Here is a 16,398-nt window from a genome sequence, read left to right as displayed (position 1 = left end):
CTTGCAAGTGACAATTTTTGGATTCTAAGCGGATAAACACAAGCTCCTTGATCTGGAAATCCCACTTGTGGGAATTGGCACACTTATGAAAGCTGTGTGACAGATGGTTTCCTGTTCCTACATCCAGGACACTCCCATAAGTAATTGTCTTATCGTTAGAATTTGTCCAAATCACTTTCTCATTAAGTGACAGCAGTTGGAATTTTTGCGAAAAAGAACCATTGTTTTTTTGGTGATAGATTAGGATATTATACTGTTTAATTCAACTTCAAGTGCATTAAAAAGTAAAAAGCCTTTGCACTTGGAGCTTTTGATAAATTCTCTACATAAATAGCACTAAAATGTATGCCAGGACTGTCATTAAATTATCTCGAAATACATTCAACTTTCTTTTAAACATTATTACTCGGCTTAAAATGTTACAGAAATGTTTAGGCAATCCTGAACTCATTCTATATTGCACTGATCAAGAGTTACAATGTCCAACAAGTTTTGCAAAAAAAAATTAACAATAAAGTTACAAATACTTACACATTTTCATTCCACGTTTCTACCTTAAAAAAATGTTTGAAGCAGATATTTTTTTATTACTTATCCTTCTGTATCATTTTTAAATTTTAGTTTAACATTGTGAGAGACCATTCTGCAATTAAATGACAGCGTGTTTTACAAGACTGCGTTAGAGGTTTTCTCAGTCGCTTTGGTAAAGTTCTCGAATCATCCTCGACATTTGCAAAACAGTAAGTGCATTTCTCAAAACACTTAGTACAAATAGCAGAACACCATGGATTCCCTGCAAAAGCCAGTCTCGTGCTCAAAATCCTTAGTTCATCTCTCAAAAGTAAATATCTGTGTCAATGAACATGTCAGCGCCATCAGAATGACAAGTCCTTGTGTCATTGTGTAGACAGACAGTCAAATTGCTTTGTCATGTAATTTTAAGAGTGGACTCTGGAGGAATGTTCTGATGTAAACTATGGCTAACATTTTGATGACAATTATTGTAAATTGTAAGTTACACTTTTGTGTATGTGGGAGATTGATTGCAAGAGACTGGACAAGATTCACATTTACGCTTTTACCGTTTGTATTGTAATTTGATGACAGACCACGTCATTGCGATACAGAAAGCACCATGAAAAAAACAAAAGTAGAAATGTGAACATAGGACATTCTCCTTAGGGAAAACTGTACATTCCTCCCTCCTGACGTTCCTGTCTGTTGGGCCACAAATTCTCCTCCACATCATGAATATCTTCTCTAGCGTCTTTGAGCGATTTCAGAAAACCCTAACCCTTCACACATTTGCCTTCGTTAGAGAAAATCAAGATTCACTCGGGAACAATTTACCAATTCAGGACAGATTTTTTTTTTTTTAATAAAGGTCTAATGGAAATGTATGGAAATATCGTTGACATCTGATGACAACTTGTTCAACCATTTTGCATGCAAAGACTTATGCAATGAACTAATGCCTAAATGTTGAGCTGGGTGAGACTATTCAACAGAGACCCATGATAATACATTTTGATCAACATGACATAAGCAATTGATAATGCAGGAAACAGCAGAGAATTGTACACAGTCATTTGCATGGATGTACCAAACCATTTGCAACTTTTTCAAAGTAATGAGTAATGTACAAGCGACACAATGATGCAAAGATTGAACAAGTAGTTTTGAGAATTTCAATTCTGATCTGAAAAATGCACCAAAGCGACTGAGAAAAACTGTAGAAATGAATATGCTGTTCCATGGTATGGGTATATTAGAAGTGTTTCCACAGTTTGAGTCAAAATCTCTCAAATGTAATTAATTCTTTAAAGGTAGAATCTAGAATTTTTACAAGGCCCACATTTGAACTGAGAAATGTTTCTTCAGTGCTGAGCAGGATTACACTATTTCATAGACATCCATTGTGGTTATATCTCAAAGTCTGTACACAGTACAAGCACCATTTTAATATTTAAAGTGTTTGGAGGTCATTATGATGCTACTGTCTAAGAGATAGTTATCAAGTATAACAGAGCCTATTTACATTCAGACTACACACACACTGAAAATGTGCAGTTTGACACAGTAAACAACCCTAACCCTGTGCTACAGTATAGTGTTTCATATAGCATATGGTGCTTCATAAAAATTCTAATTCTGAAATGCTCGGCAGGCACACAGGTAAATACTCATATGATCATACAATAATGATACAGACAGTTTAAATTCAATATTAGTTACTGTATACAACTCATCAAAAGTTTGCATATTTTATGCATTTAGAATTTAATAATAATAAAAAATAAAATAAATATAACCAATTCATGTTCTTAAAGAAAATGTCAGCGCAAAACCACGAATAAATGGAAATTAAAACAAGCAAAAAACTAAATTTAACTGGTCAGGATTTCAAAATTGAACAATGGCTACTTATGTCCTCAGGACTGTTCTGTAAGTGACCAGACAAGCTAAATGTTCCTCATAAACTTTCCTAAAAACTAATTATCTTTATTGAACAGGTGCTATCAGAGTTTAAATTTGATGACTTTCTTAGATCAACAGGAAATATCTGTCTTTTTTAAATGTATCTGTCTGACAGAGAGACAGAGGAGCCAACAATAACCTAGTCATATGCGGTCACTTTTGTTCACTGCTACACAATTTAATGAGGTAATGAAAAAAGCTTCTTTGAATCAACAAGACTAGACCTTCAAGGATTTACCTCAGGTGCCCCCAAACATTGCTCACCACTAGACGGTTTCACTCCAGCCAGTAATCTAGTTATTTAAATTGGTATGAGAATCCCTGTAGTCCAAAAGAGTCAAAACTTTCTGTTCAGTTTTGTTAAATTAAGGCTCCATACACAGTGGGAACATGATATTTTGTACCTATCTAGCTCAGAATATGTCTTGTGTGGATAGATGGCTCTCATAAATGGATTAGTTCCAGATACTGTTAACGTAACTGTCAGGTAGAAAGAATGAAACTTCATCTGGTAGCTTAAAGTGGTATTAAGATACAGAAATGAGGCCATTTAAAGGTACGTAAGAAATACACTGACTTCTTAGAGCACATTACCTGCTAAGTTCATGACCTTATAATTATATGGACAGAAACCCACCAAAGCCCCCTTAAACTGAGACTTCAGGTAACATATAAAGAGGAAGCGGAAAGAGATAACAAGGTGTGGTATGGGTTCACCTAAACAGCGTTAAGGATGACCTTTGTTAAAAAGTAAAATTTTAAGTCTAATCTTAAAATAGAGAGGGTGTCCAAACCATGTCTTTCAATCTAGTTTTAGAAACTCAGCAACCCTCTGCTATTTTAAATCGGTAGTACCCAGTGAAGAGAAGTTAAAATGATAACGGGTAAATATGATCTCTCTTGCTAGTTCCTGTCAGTACTCTGTCTGCAGCTGGCGGTTTTTCAGGGAGTTACTGGGGCACATGGATAACTAATCTCACATCACTCCAGTCAGGAAGTAACAAATGCATTGAATAGCATTTTTAGCATCACTCTGACACAAAATGTTCCTAATTTTGACAAGATTGAGCAGATAAAAGGATGTCCTAGAAACATGCTTCGTGTGTGAGGTACAGGACACATCCTGGTCAAAGTAACTCGAAGGTTCCTCACAGTACAGCTGGAGGCCAAGGTAGTAACATCCAGAGTAACAATGTGGTTAGATACTGTGTTGCTGAAGCATATAGGGCAAAATAAAAAGCTTCAGGTTTGTCCTCATGTAGAAGTAGACAATTAAAGGTCAGGGAGAGCTTTACACCTGTATGTAAGATGTCTGACCATCGATCTGCTTTGACTCCTCTCAAAGACAAACATAGTTGTGTGCCATGTGCATTAAACAAGCAATTGGGTGGTACAAAATCATTCAAATACACAGGATTGCTGTTGCTATCGAGCAACTTGTTTGCCAGGATTCACACCTAGTCAATCACCAATGGTAAGCAGACACTGGGCAAAGTAGAGGTTTCTCTCTATTAAAGACTTGCTGCAACACTTTAGTGTTTTCTTTGACCTTAGCCAAATGGGAAATGCGTATTGTTTTCACAATCAGGGTTTAGTACAGTTTTTGCAGTCAAGAACTGCATCCTGAAATCTTGTGCATGTGTTGTAGAAGTATGACCTGCTATAGGTTTATTTTAGGGCAAAATCACCAAACCTTTAAAGTACTTTGTCAGATCTAACTGGTGATTCTATACATACAGTGCTTTTAATATGCTGACAACCACTGAGATTGTTGTTATGCCGAAATAACTGCCAGGCTGTATTACCCAGATGTCTGTCAAGTAGTGAGATGAAGGTTTAGATTACAGTGTAATTGCCAAATGCAGCATCTAGGACTGTATTGATAACCCAGTACACGAATAAGATTTCTTAAAAGAATCCTTCAACTGCCAGATAAAAAATACAATCCATAAAAAAGTGTGAAAATAAAAATGGCGCAGTTTTAAAGCTACCTGATGAATTTAATTGAAATACAAATCAGATCATCTCCATGTTGACTTCAATTAAATATCTGGGACTGTTGCCACAGTCTGTTAATTAAAGACAACAGTGAGACTCCATTGACTCTGTTTACCTGCAGCAATTGGTTTACAGGTCAACCGATGTGAAGTACAGGCCAACAATAATGAGGTAATAGGTTCCTGGTTCATGTAATTGAATAAGAACACGATCAGCAGGAAAGAAGTCAAACTAGAATTAGCACCTTGCGGCTGCAAGCTTTTGGTATGCAGCCAGTCAAGTTACAGTTTACAGTTATCATCAACTTTAAGAGAAATTGCCAAATGTCTTCTGTGGATTTAGGCTGTCTGTCTTTTCTGTCTTAATGTAATCCCACACTGCCCCCATGATATTCAGAGCTCTGAGGTGTCAGTGCCATCTGCTGCAGGACTTCTTCTTCTTTTCACTGAGGATGAAGTACTGAGTCCAGAGTAACTGTAGTTTTGTGTTTTTAGATATCACAGTCTAAACAAGCATATGCACCAGGACCTCCACTTGCTTGCTATGTTTACAAATCTGACCAAACAGATCAAGATATTACCTGTATTCTTTATTCTTTTATTTTATTGTAGTTTTTTTTGTAAGTGCATAAACTCTCTTTAGGGGGTTATGTAACTTAATAATATAACTTAAGTTAACTAAAATGCTAGTTTCAGTCTTTAGTTTTAGTTCACTCTGTCTCCCTGATGTCATCACATAATGGAATCCAATATCTAAAGTATGTATAAAACTAAACGTTACAGTATTTTTGCACAGCTTATGTGTTTATTAAATACCTCACAGATCCAGGAAATGGGCAGGGTCAGGTGAGACACGACATGCAACAAAGAGCCCACATTACACTTGAACCAAGAATTACGGTCTCCTTGAAACCTTTTATTGTATGCAAAACAAAAAAAATGCAATTATAGGTAAAAAGAATTTCAACCATATTTCATTTTATCAGCATAATTGGATAACATAGAAAAACATATTTGGCAAGTTGTGAATAAGATGAACATGTCAGTAACATGTTCACCAACAACATAATTCCTCTGTGAAAATATTCAAACTTGCAGTACGACATGCACTTGTAGAGTATTGTTAAACTTGATATGTCTATGTTTAAAAAATACATCATTTTGCGATGGAAAAATTCTGGACTGCTTTAATAAAGAGAAAGTCCATGGCATGTAGTCAAAACCACAACCAGAAGATATTGTTTCCATTAAACTTTAGTATATTTTGATGAACTAACCATCACCAGCAACATGTATTTGCATGCTTATGTTGTGCATCCCTTCTAACACAGCAAACTAAGTTCAGTAAACCTTAAAGATTTGCTTACATAAAATTGTACTGTACATCGAACAAGCCATGTTTATGACAGAGAACAGTAAAAGTTGCTAGTATGACAAGCATGGATAAACTTAAGTCTTAAACTAACCTAATTGTACTTGACTGCATTTTCCTAACTAAAGGTTAGTATCATAATTGCCATCCAGTGTAAGACAAAGCAAGGGTGTGTACATGGCCATGCAGCACACAAGAAGACAAGATAGTAGGAAAAGTTGCAGAAAACATTTCTTTGTTGAAACTGTTGTTTTCTTATATTTGTCTTTTCCTTTTTGTCCTTGAAAATATATTTGCTATCCAAATGCCAGTAGTGTTTGAAATGAAGAGGGAAACTAATTAACTAATCATTCTCTGGCAGCCTGGAAAAGTGGCCACATCCTCAGTCTAACATTCAATTTCCATACACAAGCACAACGTTAGTGTGACAGCAGAAAGTATTACCTGCCACAGTTTGCAGTTTTCCCTGTTAAAACATTATAACATTGCACTGCTTCCTGGTGATAAGCTAGGGGTGCTACCAACTGAGAAAATATGTTGAGAAGTTGAGAAAGAATTACAGATATATTATTTTGTCTCTTTTTAAAATTTTAACAATCAGATATTACACTTTATATTTTAACATCAACTATATTGCAGTAATTCATCTTATTCTCACAATCCCATGTGCAGTAGTAATTGACACAAAGAAAACTGTCAGTGGCATTCAAACTTAATGGATGGGGATCTAATTAAATTGGAGATTTTTTTTAAGTCTTTATGTCATAAACATATTAACTGTTAAGCAATTGGAGCTTTATTAATTTTAAAACGTTTACATGCCTCATTTTCAGAGTGCAGTTATTTAGGTGTCTTGCTGAAGTGGAAAGGGAAATGGGACGATAGGTAAAATTTTTCAAAACAGTTTATGAAAAAAACAAAGGTCTGCTTCCAGTTTTATCAGTTTAAGTGTTCAGTGAAAGTGCATCTGGAGGAAGACTTCAATACAAAAAAGGAAACAGGAAATAAGTGTGACTCTCCTTCCGTCCCTCTTTCTCATGTTACGTGACCTCCACGATTCTGGGGCATTAATTAGCAAACATGTTCTATAAAAACTAAAAAATCTAAAAAGATCACAGAGTAGCAGGTGATTATACCATGAGATTATGGGCTGATTTTCCAGATCCTCTTAGCTCAACGTATTATACAGGGGCTATAAAACCATCGCTGCTGAGTCACACGACAGAAGTAGGAGTTCCGACTCTGCTGCCGAGACAGTCCTCCAAGATTATCCTACTCTAGCCAGTCCAATCCTAACTTGCGAAGATGGAGAATGGCACAGAAGGCAAGAACTTCTACATCCCCATGAACAACAGGACGGGGCTTGTCAGGAGTCCTTTCGAATATCCACAGTATTACCTGGCAGACCCATGGCAATTCAAACTTCTGGGCTTGTACATGTTTTTCCTGATCTGCACTGGATTCCCCATCAACTTTCTGACACTGGTGGTCACAGCACAGAACAAGAAGCTCCGACAGCCTCTCAACTTTATCCTGGTTAACTTGGCCGTGGCTGGACTCATCATGGTTGTCTTTGGATTCACAGTCACCATTTATTCTTGCATGGTGGGCTATTTCTCCTTGGGACCCCTGAGCTGCGCTATTGAAGGATTCATGGCTACACTCGGAGGTAAACTTCAGCACACATGTAGATCAGTGCATTGTTTATCTGTTCCCAATTTTATTTTTAGCGAGTGAGGGTATAAAACGAAATCAGCTCCGTTGTAACAGGATTTGAAGGTCCTCATTACAACTTCTGCTCTGTTTCTTTCAACAGGTCAAGTGTCTCTGTGGTCTCTTGTGGTTCTTGCCGTTGAGAGATACATTGTCGTCTGTAAACCCATGGGCAGCTTCAAATTCACAGCCACCCACTCTGCGATAGGCTGCGGATTCACCTGGTTCATGGCTATGTCCTGTGCTGTTCCTCCCCTGGTCGGCTGGTCAAGGTAAATCCTCAACATGCATGGCAGGATCCAGTCTACATCTGGGGGATAGAATAGAGAATGACAGCATCTTTTATTGCAACTCTCTCCACACCAGAATTCCCAACAATACTGAGCTCTATACATGCGACCACACCGGCTACATGTAATATTTACACCATGCAGGCATGATGTTGTATGCAGTGGATGACAATGATCCACAGCCTTAAGACTGTGGCTTAAGACAGATTAAATCTTTTATTTTAGAGAAATTGTAAGATATTTATTTCATCTAATGAGTTGAAATGCTCATGAGATTTACTTGAAAATCTCCACCAGAACAGTGTTCAAAAGTAGAAGGAGGAGAAAAGGAAAATGGGATAAAAGCTTAGCCTTTCTTCACTGATACTTAAAGCACCGATCTTGGATCTAATAGCTGCACATTTACTAAACCGACACAGGATTTTCTACTATTTTTTCTGAATCCTCTTGAGAATAAAATAAATATGTACTTCCAATTGCCAGAATACAGCTAAAAAATACTACAGGATGTTTATTTCTTTGCTCTCGGGTTTAATCAAGACTTCTACTATTGAGGATCAACTGATTTAAACATTTAATGCCTGTTTTATTATTTAGAAAATCCTGCAGATGACACTGCATGTAACCTCGCAACATCCTTTTAGCCTTTTAGACAATGCGGATTGGTTGTATCCCTTTAAGGAAACATCTTTTGCTTCAGCCAATGTGACCTGCAAAACCTTTTGATTTGTTGTAGTATTGGGAGTTGGAACATATCCCAGCACACATTTGACCACAAAGTAGTTGACTATAGAGCTTATACAGAGAGACACACAACCATTCACCTTCACACATGAAAAGAAATATTTTGGAATCACCAAGGAACCCAGTAGACTTGTCTCAGAACTGTAGATGGAAACATTAGAATACACAATGTAAGCTTGAATATCAAGCCTCTAACTTTGTATGCCTTGTATTCACAGATATATCCCTGAGGGTATCCAGGTGTCCTGCGGACCTGACTACTACACTCTTTCTCCAGCTTACAACAACGAATCCTATGTGTTGTACTTGTTCAGCTGCCACTTCTGTGTTCCAGTCTTCCTCATTTTCTTCACTTATGGAAGCCTTGTGCTGACAGTCAAAGCCGTAAGTGGAGTTTAGGTTCCTCTTACATTATATTCTCACATTCATACATCAGAAAGCATAATGAATCAACAAGCTAAGCACTAATGCTGTATTAAATTACTGTGAAGTCTTCAGTTATTTTAATTTAATGTGATGCTTTTGTATGTAGTTGTTCATATTAGTGTTTTAAAGCATTACAGAAAATACAACACAAACTCAGAGCCCATTATCTGTCGTCTTGTTATTGTATGTGTATGCAAGGAGAACATTTATCTCACTGGGCATTCATAATGGTTAAAATCTTGGTCCCAGTGTTGCATTAATTCAACTAAAAGTGCACATCACAGTCACTGACCAATGACGGCCTCATTTTCAGGCTGCAGCCCAGCAGCAGGACTCTGCATCCACCCAGAAGGCTGAGAAGGAAGTCACACGTATGTGCGTCCTGATGGTCTTTGGCTTCCTCTTTGCCTGGACCCCATATGCTAGCTTTGCTGCATGGATCTTCTTCAACAAGGGAGCTGCCTTCTCAGCCGTCTCCATGGCCATCCCTGCTTTCTTCTCAAAGAGCTCAGCTTTGTTCAATCCTGTTATCTACATCCTTATGAACAAACAGGTCAGTTTATTATTACACTGTTGCAAATCACAGTCTCTGCTATGGCAGCAGCAGTTCTGTATAGGGGGTATTAGTATTAGCAAAGGGTGGAAAAAATGGTGACGGAATTGGAAGTTAGATGTCATATTGCTGAAGTCTTCTGAACTAAAGCACTAAAGAACACAAATAATCAGCTACACTGGCTTATAACATACTACAGTGTGGTTGTAAACAGTTAAAAATGTCTTTTATTTGTCTATACTGTAGCAGTTTCTAAGGTGACCAGTGAATTGAGGCTGGGGCCTCAATAAACGATAGAATAGAAAAAAAATACAAAAAACATATTGCTTTCTTTGAAACCACCAGATGAAGCAAAATTTTCAGATTTTTGCTCATATGCCCATTGATCTGGAGACCTACAAAGAACTTGAAAGAAAAAGCTTTAAGTCAATATTTCAACTATATAGTAAAATTTGAATAATTCTTTTAGAATGAGCTCAAAATCTGTTTTCTTCTTGTGACATATGCACAATATTAACATCTTGACTGTGTGTTTTTCTCCCTTTCAGTTCCGTAACTGCATGCTGAGCACTATTGGAATGGGTGGCATGGTTGAGGATGAGACCTCAGTCTCAACAAGCAAGACAGAGGTGTCCACTGCGTCTTAAGAATCATAATTCCACAGCTCCAGACACCCTCCTTCCTGATGTGTTCCTGATCCTGAATGGCTGTCCCGACATGGAAATAAGCAAATGGCTACACGCTCATCTCAACAAATGGACATTAATCTTGGCATATGGCCACTGACAACATTTTACTGTACACATTCTTAATTGTTGTGTGTGTCTGGCATAAAAACTGGACTCCAAAATGAAACACAGTCTGAAGTGTTTCACAGTTGCTTGTGAAATGTTTGGATGGATGAGTGGGTGAGAATCACCTTTGTATATTTATGACATGGAGAGGTTTGCATATTTGTTAGCTTCTGTCAAAATATTCTGTAAATATTTTATAAAACAAAAAAAAGTGTAGAAAAAATATATTAAATGCATGCATGAAAAGATTTCCTGGTTTCTGTTTCCTTATATTACAGTCAAACATACTGTATGGTAATTTAGATGTGACCTTTTTCTCATAATTAAGAGGCAAACAAGTACTCAACTAAAATGATCACCATTAAAAACACAAGGATGAATACACAATTTAGACCTTACTGAAGGAGAGATTAGTTCAGGAGACCTTTTTTTCAGTATTTGAAAGAATAACATGTAATTTTACAATGACACATACACGTATATTACATAGTAATGCTTGAGAAGTAAATTAAAAACATTTTTAGTGCATTAGATAGCTACTAATAACTAAAATCCACTTTAACCATCAAGCATTCTTGCCTACTGATCATCAGAATTTCTCAAAACATCAAAGGGATAACAAAAGTCACCTGAAAATGTTGCCACGACGAGTAGTTTTTATCTGACAGTACACTTGAGCACAGTTTTTCAAAGTACTTGAAGTAGGGTTGTTCTAAGCATCTTGGAAAACGTGCCACAGTTCTCTGTGGATTTAGATGGTCTCAAGTGCTTCTGTCTCTTCATGTAAACCTAGACTGATGTCCTGACGGCAAGGTCAAGGCTCTGTAGATGGCGTACCACCTAGCCACTGGAGATTGTTCCTTATATTTGTGTATATCGTATTGCAGAATGAATTTGTGACTAATCAGACACAAGACACATGCATATGCTGCATGACAGAAGAGCCTACAATTTTCACAGTACAGTATTTAATAATTTTTTTATTTTATTTTATTTTTGGCTAAGTATGTTAGGAATTTGACTCCAGGTCATTTCAGTGGACTAAAACATCACATTTATTTTCAGGAGAGTATATGCATACAAACAGACATGTACAAACACAACTGAAGCAACTGTTCAAATGATAGTATCTATACAGGTTGCACAAAGATGTAAGAATGTAGGGAGTCCTGAAAAATATTAAACGTTACCTTGTATACATGTAATCAGTGACTATATGGCCTACGTATACACGTCCACGCATGGGGTAACACTTAACAATACTCCTGTGCAATACTGTGCACAAAGTCATATGAACAAATGAAGAACAAACCTTACTCTAAAACCTGATACTTAAGTTTTTCATAAGTACGTTGCTCATATCTCTGAATCCACCACTATGCAGTAGATCAAGGTTAGTTACTAGTACACTAAATCAAGGATTAGTAAATCATTGGGTCATGATTAGTTCAAAATTATCAGTAAATGAGTCAAACTTCATGAGTCATCCTTCACAAACTTTGATCCAAATACTGACTGGTACAAAACAGTAATTATGACAATTCCTTCAGCATCCATAACTGGTGAACCCCTCAAGCAGTGATAATCACTTTAAGTATGATTCCTCATTACTTTATTATTTCCTTGCTTAACTATCATATCTGGTCAAGGTACGGTGAAGAACCTTATTGAGGGGGTACTAAGTAGTTCCTCATCAATTATGTATTTATGTACAAGCTGGAAGTCACATTTATTTTTATACTATTACTTGGCTACACATTACAACACCAAATAAACTTAATAAAAGCAGTTTGTTCATTTAAGCCTCTTAGTTAAACTGGTACAAACATTGTCTATTTCATTTTTAAAGGACTATTATGTAAGATTTGGTGGGTTTCCAAGGGCATAAATGGAATCTTACACTCAACAAAAATATAAATGCAACACTTTTGTTTTTGCTCCCATTTTTTATGAGATGAACTCAAAGATCTAAAACTTTTTCCATGTACACAATATCACCATTTCTCTCAAATGTTGTTCACAAATCTGTCTAAATCTGTGATAGTGAGCACTTCTCCTTTGCTGAGATAATCCATCCCACCTCACAGGTGTGCCATATCAAGATGCTGATTAGACACCATGATTAGTGCACAGGTCCAGGACGTCTCAGGACAGTGAGGGATGTCTGCATAGATCATGTGACCAACCGAAGGTAGATCTGAATAATGATAATAATAATAATAATAATATATTATTATTATTATTGCTTTATTTATTATTTTAGGAAACAAAGACTACACACACACACACACACACACACACACACACACACACACACACACACACACACACACACACACACAAATAAAAAATCTCTATACGCTAAGACATGTCAGGCTGAGGGACTTAGCTGCAATTTGCAACATGACCACTAGGTGCCACTAAATCCAACATACTGATCCTTTAAGGCCTTATATCCTCATTAGAGTCACAGCAGGGCTGGAGTCTTTCCCAGCTGATTTAAAGCAAAGGCAGGGGACACCCTGGACAGGTCGCCAGTGTGTTGCAGGGCTACACAGAGAGACAGACAAACATGCTCACATTCACGCCTGAGGACAATTTAGAATCACCAGTTAACCTCAGCATGTTTTTGGACTGTGGGAGGAAGCCAGAAAATCTGGTGACAATCCACGCACACACAGGGAAAACATGCAAACTTCACACAGAAAGATCCATGGCCCAGGCTGGGACACAAACCGTGCAGCCACAGAGGACTATATGGATGTGAATAATGAACTGAGAAGCAGAACATTACAGAGCAACACACAGAGAATCCAGAGACCCTTTCTCACAGCTATAAATTTAGTAAGACAACATTTCAGAAGACAGCTCACCCAAAACTCACATTAGAAATGGAACATCTGCCAATCATTTGTTTACCACTAAAGGACCATTCATGGCTCATTGGAGACAACAGGATGCCTCTTACCTCCGCCAGAATCTGATAAGGGTGAGGAAAACCACACCTCTTCAGAAGAGGATTTGCATTCTTCACAGTGATCTCCCTACCTAACACGCAGAAGTTGCTATACAGGAATGGATTGAACAATTTAAATCAGGACATTAAGGAAATGCGGCATCACTGGAGTGATGATCTGGGCTCAGTCTCTGATGCCAGATTGAGTAGAACCAGTGGGGAAGAAGAATCAAATCTGAAGTGTTTGTGGAGAAGAACAAACAAGACACAAACACGCCCCTTTTGTCTGTCACAGACCACAGCCATAAAGGCAGAGAGAGACTTTTTACACTAAGCATATATACTTGCTAGGTTTTACTTTACTTATTATTGGATGTATATGCTTGTCTTTTAGCTATGTTATAAATTTACTTTCGTGTAGTCTTAAGTCTACAATTTGTAATTTTATTCTTATATTTGCACCTCTCTTTTGAAACGGGCTCATTTGAGAAAACTAAAACAAAGCCTTAAAAAAGGGTTCTTTTTTGATTGCTCAAGGAAACATATGCTTAACTTTGAACTAGGGCTTTGTTTTCCTATGTTTTACTTAAAGTTGGACTCTTTAAAGTTCAACTCCTTAAGTTAACTTTACTTTAATACTACAACAGCATGAATATTGTCTTTATTACTATGAGCTTCAACTCTTAGTGTTTTCAGTTCGGCACACTTTGGCAATGCAAACTTGCCAAAGCGCCTTCTTGTCACTGCGTTCCTGAACCAACTCATCCAGCAGATCATCTGAGCTACACATACTGCAGCAGCCTCCCCTTCTCTCCTACAAAGGCTACGCAAGTATCTTTTTCCTCCTGCTAAACAGGTGGATTTACAAATTACAATTGATTTCCCAATTTTAAAGTAATTCTAAATTCATTATCTTTCTCCTAACTGCTTCCAGTGATGATCACAGTTCATTAGTTTGTTTATCTGCATTTATTCATCTGTTTTTTTTCATTGTCTGCTGTTGTTACATCATTGTTGTTCATTATTTGTTCGTAGTCTTAGTTAATAAATGTTTGTATATAATTATCATTGATTCTACGGTGTGTTTCTTTGTTTGGGGAACTGAAGGGAAGTCAGAGTTTACGACTTTCATAGTGAGACTGATCAATACAAATAGATTTGATTAATTAATGATTATTGAACCTGACATATTCTTGATAACGGTCTCTTAGGGGGTCTAGATAGATAAAAGACCTAAGTGGTGCCCCCTGTCAAGCACTGTGTGCCCCAGGGCTCTGCTTTGAGACCAGTTTTTTATTTCCTCCTACATGCTGTCACTTAGGCACATTTTCATTAACATAATGTCTCTGCTGATGTTATACAAACCTTCAAATTACATCCTTAGAGCCTGGTGCGCAGATTTTTCTTCATGACTATATTTTTGTTGTCAATAACTGGATTTCTAATAAATTCCTCATTGCTGTTACTGGATCGCAACACATTATAGTTTTATTGGACTTTTAAAGATACTGAGTCCATTGTACCTGGGTTTCATTAGACAGCTAAGCCTAAAAATTAAGCTGAGCCGCTTTCTATTGAAGCTTCTAGGAAAGCCCCTTAGTGAAGATTCTTGGAATGACCACTGAACAAACTGGGGAGTTTAATTGAATTAAGGGAAGCTGCAGATGATCCAGAACACTGCTGCCAGAGTCCTAACTAACACCAGGCAACTGGTCCATATTACACCGGTCCTCAGATTACTACACTGCCTTCATGTAAGTCAAAGGATAGAGTTCAAAATCTTACTCTTGGTCTACAAAGCACTGAATGTTCTTGGACCAAAATACATCTTGGAGTTATTAGCTCCATCCAGAGCCCTCACATCATCAAGGACAGGTTTACTGTGTGTTCCCAGAATCAGAACCAAGACTAGTGAAGCACCATTCAGCAATTGTGCTCCTCACCTGTGGAACAAACTTCCTGAACGCCTGAGGTCTGGCAGACTGTCGTCTCTTTTAACCAGGCCTGAAAACCAGATTGTTTACTACAGCTTTCTCTTAGATGCTCAATCTATTTTCTTGTCATTTAATGCACTTTTATGATCTTAATGTCTAATTTTAAGTTTTATTTTTATGATTTTAATGTGTGTCAACCTTTGAATCATTTTTCAGAATGCATTTCTTTGTCATTGTAAAGCACCGTAAATTGCCATGTGTGTGAATTGTGCTATACAAATAAATGTGTCTTGCCTTGTCTTGTCTTGTGATTTCTTCAGAGAAGTCATAGCTGTCTTGGTGGCCTCCCTCACTAATCTCTTTTCGTACAGTTGCTCAGTTTTTGAGGATGGCTTGTTCTAGGCAGAATTATCAATGGGCCATATTACTTCCATTTAGTAATGATAGATTTAACTGCACTCTGAGTGATATTCGCCAAATTAGAAATATGCTTGTATCCATCTCCTGACTTTTGCTTTTCAATTACATTTTCACAGAGTTGCTTGGAGTGTTTTCACCGTATCTTAATGGTGTAGTTAAAACCAGGAGGACTAACTCACCAGTAACTGGACCTTGGAGATACATGTGTCTTTATACTACAATCATATGAGTCACACACGATTACTTTTTAGTAAATTCTTGTCAAAAAAAACAAATTATGTTGACCATGATTCAATGCTGGAAAGCAACAAAAGAATAAAACTTTCAAAGGGGGTGAATACTTTTTTTCAATAGTTAAGTTCAGATAAGGTTTGGAATATTTTTACCTGTTCCAGAATGATTAAGGTTCTTCACTCAGTGACAATGTAAATACCCTGGGCCAATAGAAATCTTGTCATTGTAAAGTGGATTAACTTGACCTGTCACATTTACCATACGTCAGCATTCTCTTGTGTTTATGACTCGTTCCTGAGGTGCTTCATGTGGGGTGTGATGCCCTGTACAGGCAGAATGTACAGACATGTGTGTGGCCAAGTTTACCCTTCCTCCTGATAGACGTCAGCTGTTCAAATTCTGTAACTGTGTGCCTGTTTTCTTCACGAATAGACAGCTATATTGTACTTCCAGCTAGTTGTTACAATATATTCATGATGACAACACA

At 37.2% G+C, this 16,398-nt stretch overlaps 1 protein-coding gene across 1 annotated transcript; it reads left to right on the top strand.

Annotated features, from left to right (window-relative positions):
- The first annotated feature begins 7,063 nt into the window (after positions 1-7,063).
- On the top strand, positions 7,064-10,615 carry LOC110947921 (green-sensitive opsin). The gene is made up of 5 exons (XM_022189255.2): positions 7,064-7,516; positions 7,664-7,832; positions 8,813-8,978; positions 9,334-9,573; positions 10,122-10,615. Exons 1-5 carry the CDS (start codon positions 7,153-7,155, stop codon positions 10,218-10,220), a joined length of 1,038 nt encoding a protein of 345 aa, XP_022044947.1. The 5' UTR covers positions 7,064-7,152; the 3' UTR covers positions 10,221-10,615.
- Positions 10,616-16,398: the final 5,783 nt, after the last annotated feature.

The sequence above is a fragment of the Acanthochromis polyacanthus genome, chromosome 5 (assembly GCF_021347895.1).
Source record: "Acanthochromis polyacanthus isolate Apoly-LR-REF ecotype Palm Island chromosome 5, KAUST_Apoly_ChrSc, whole genome shotgun sequence".
NCBI lineage: Eukaryota > Metazoa > Chordata > Actinopteri > Pomacentridae > Acanthochromis > Acanthochromis polyacanthus.
This window is presented reverse-complemented; position numbering and strand designations above follow the sequence as displayed.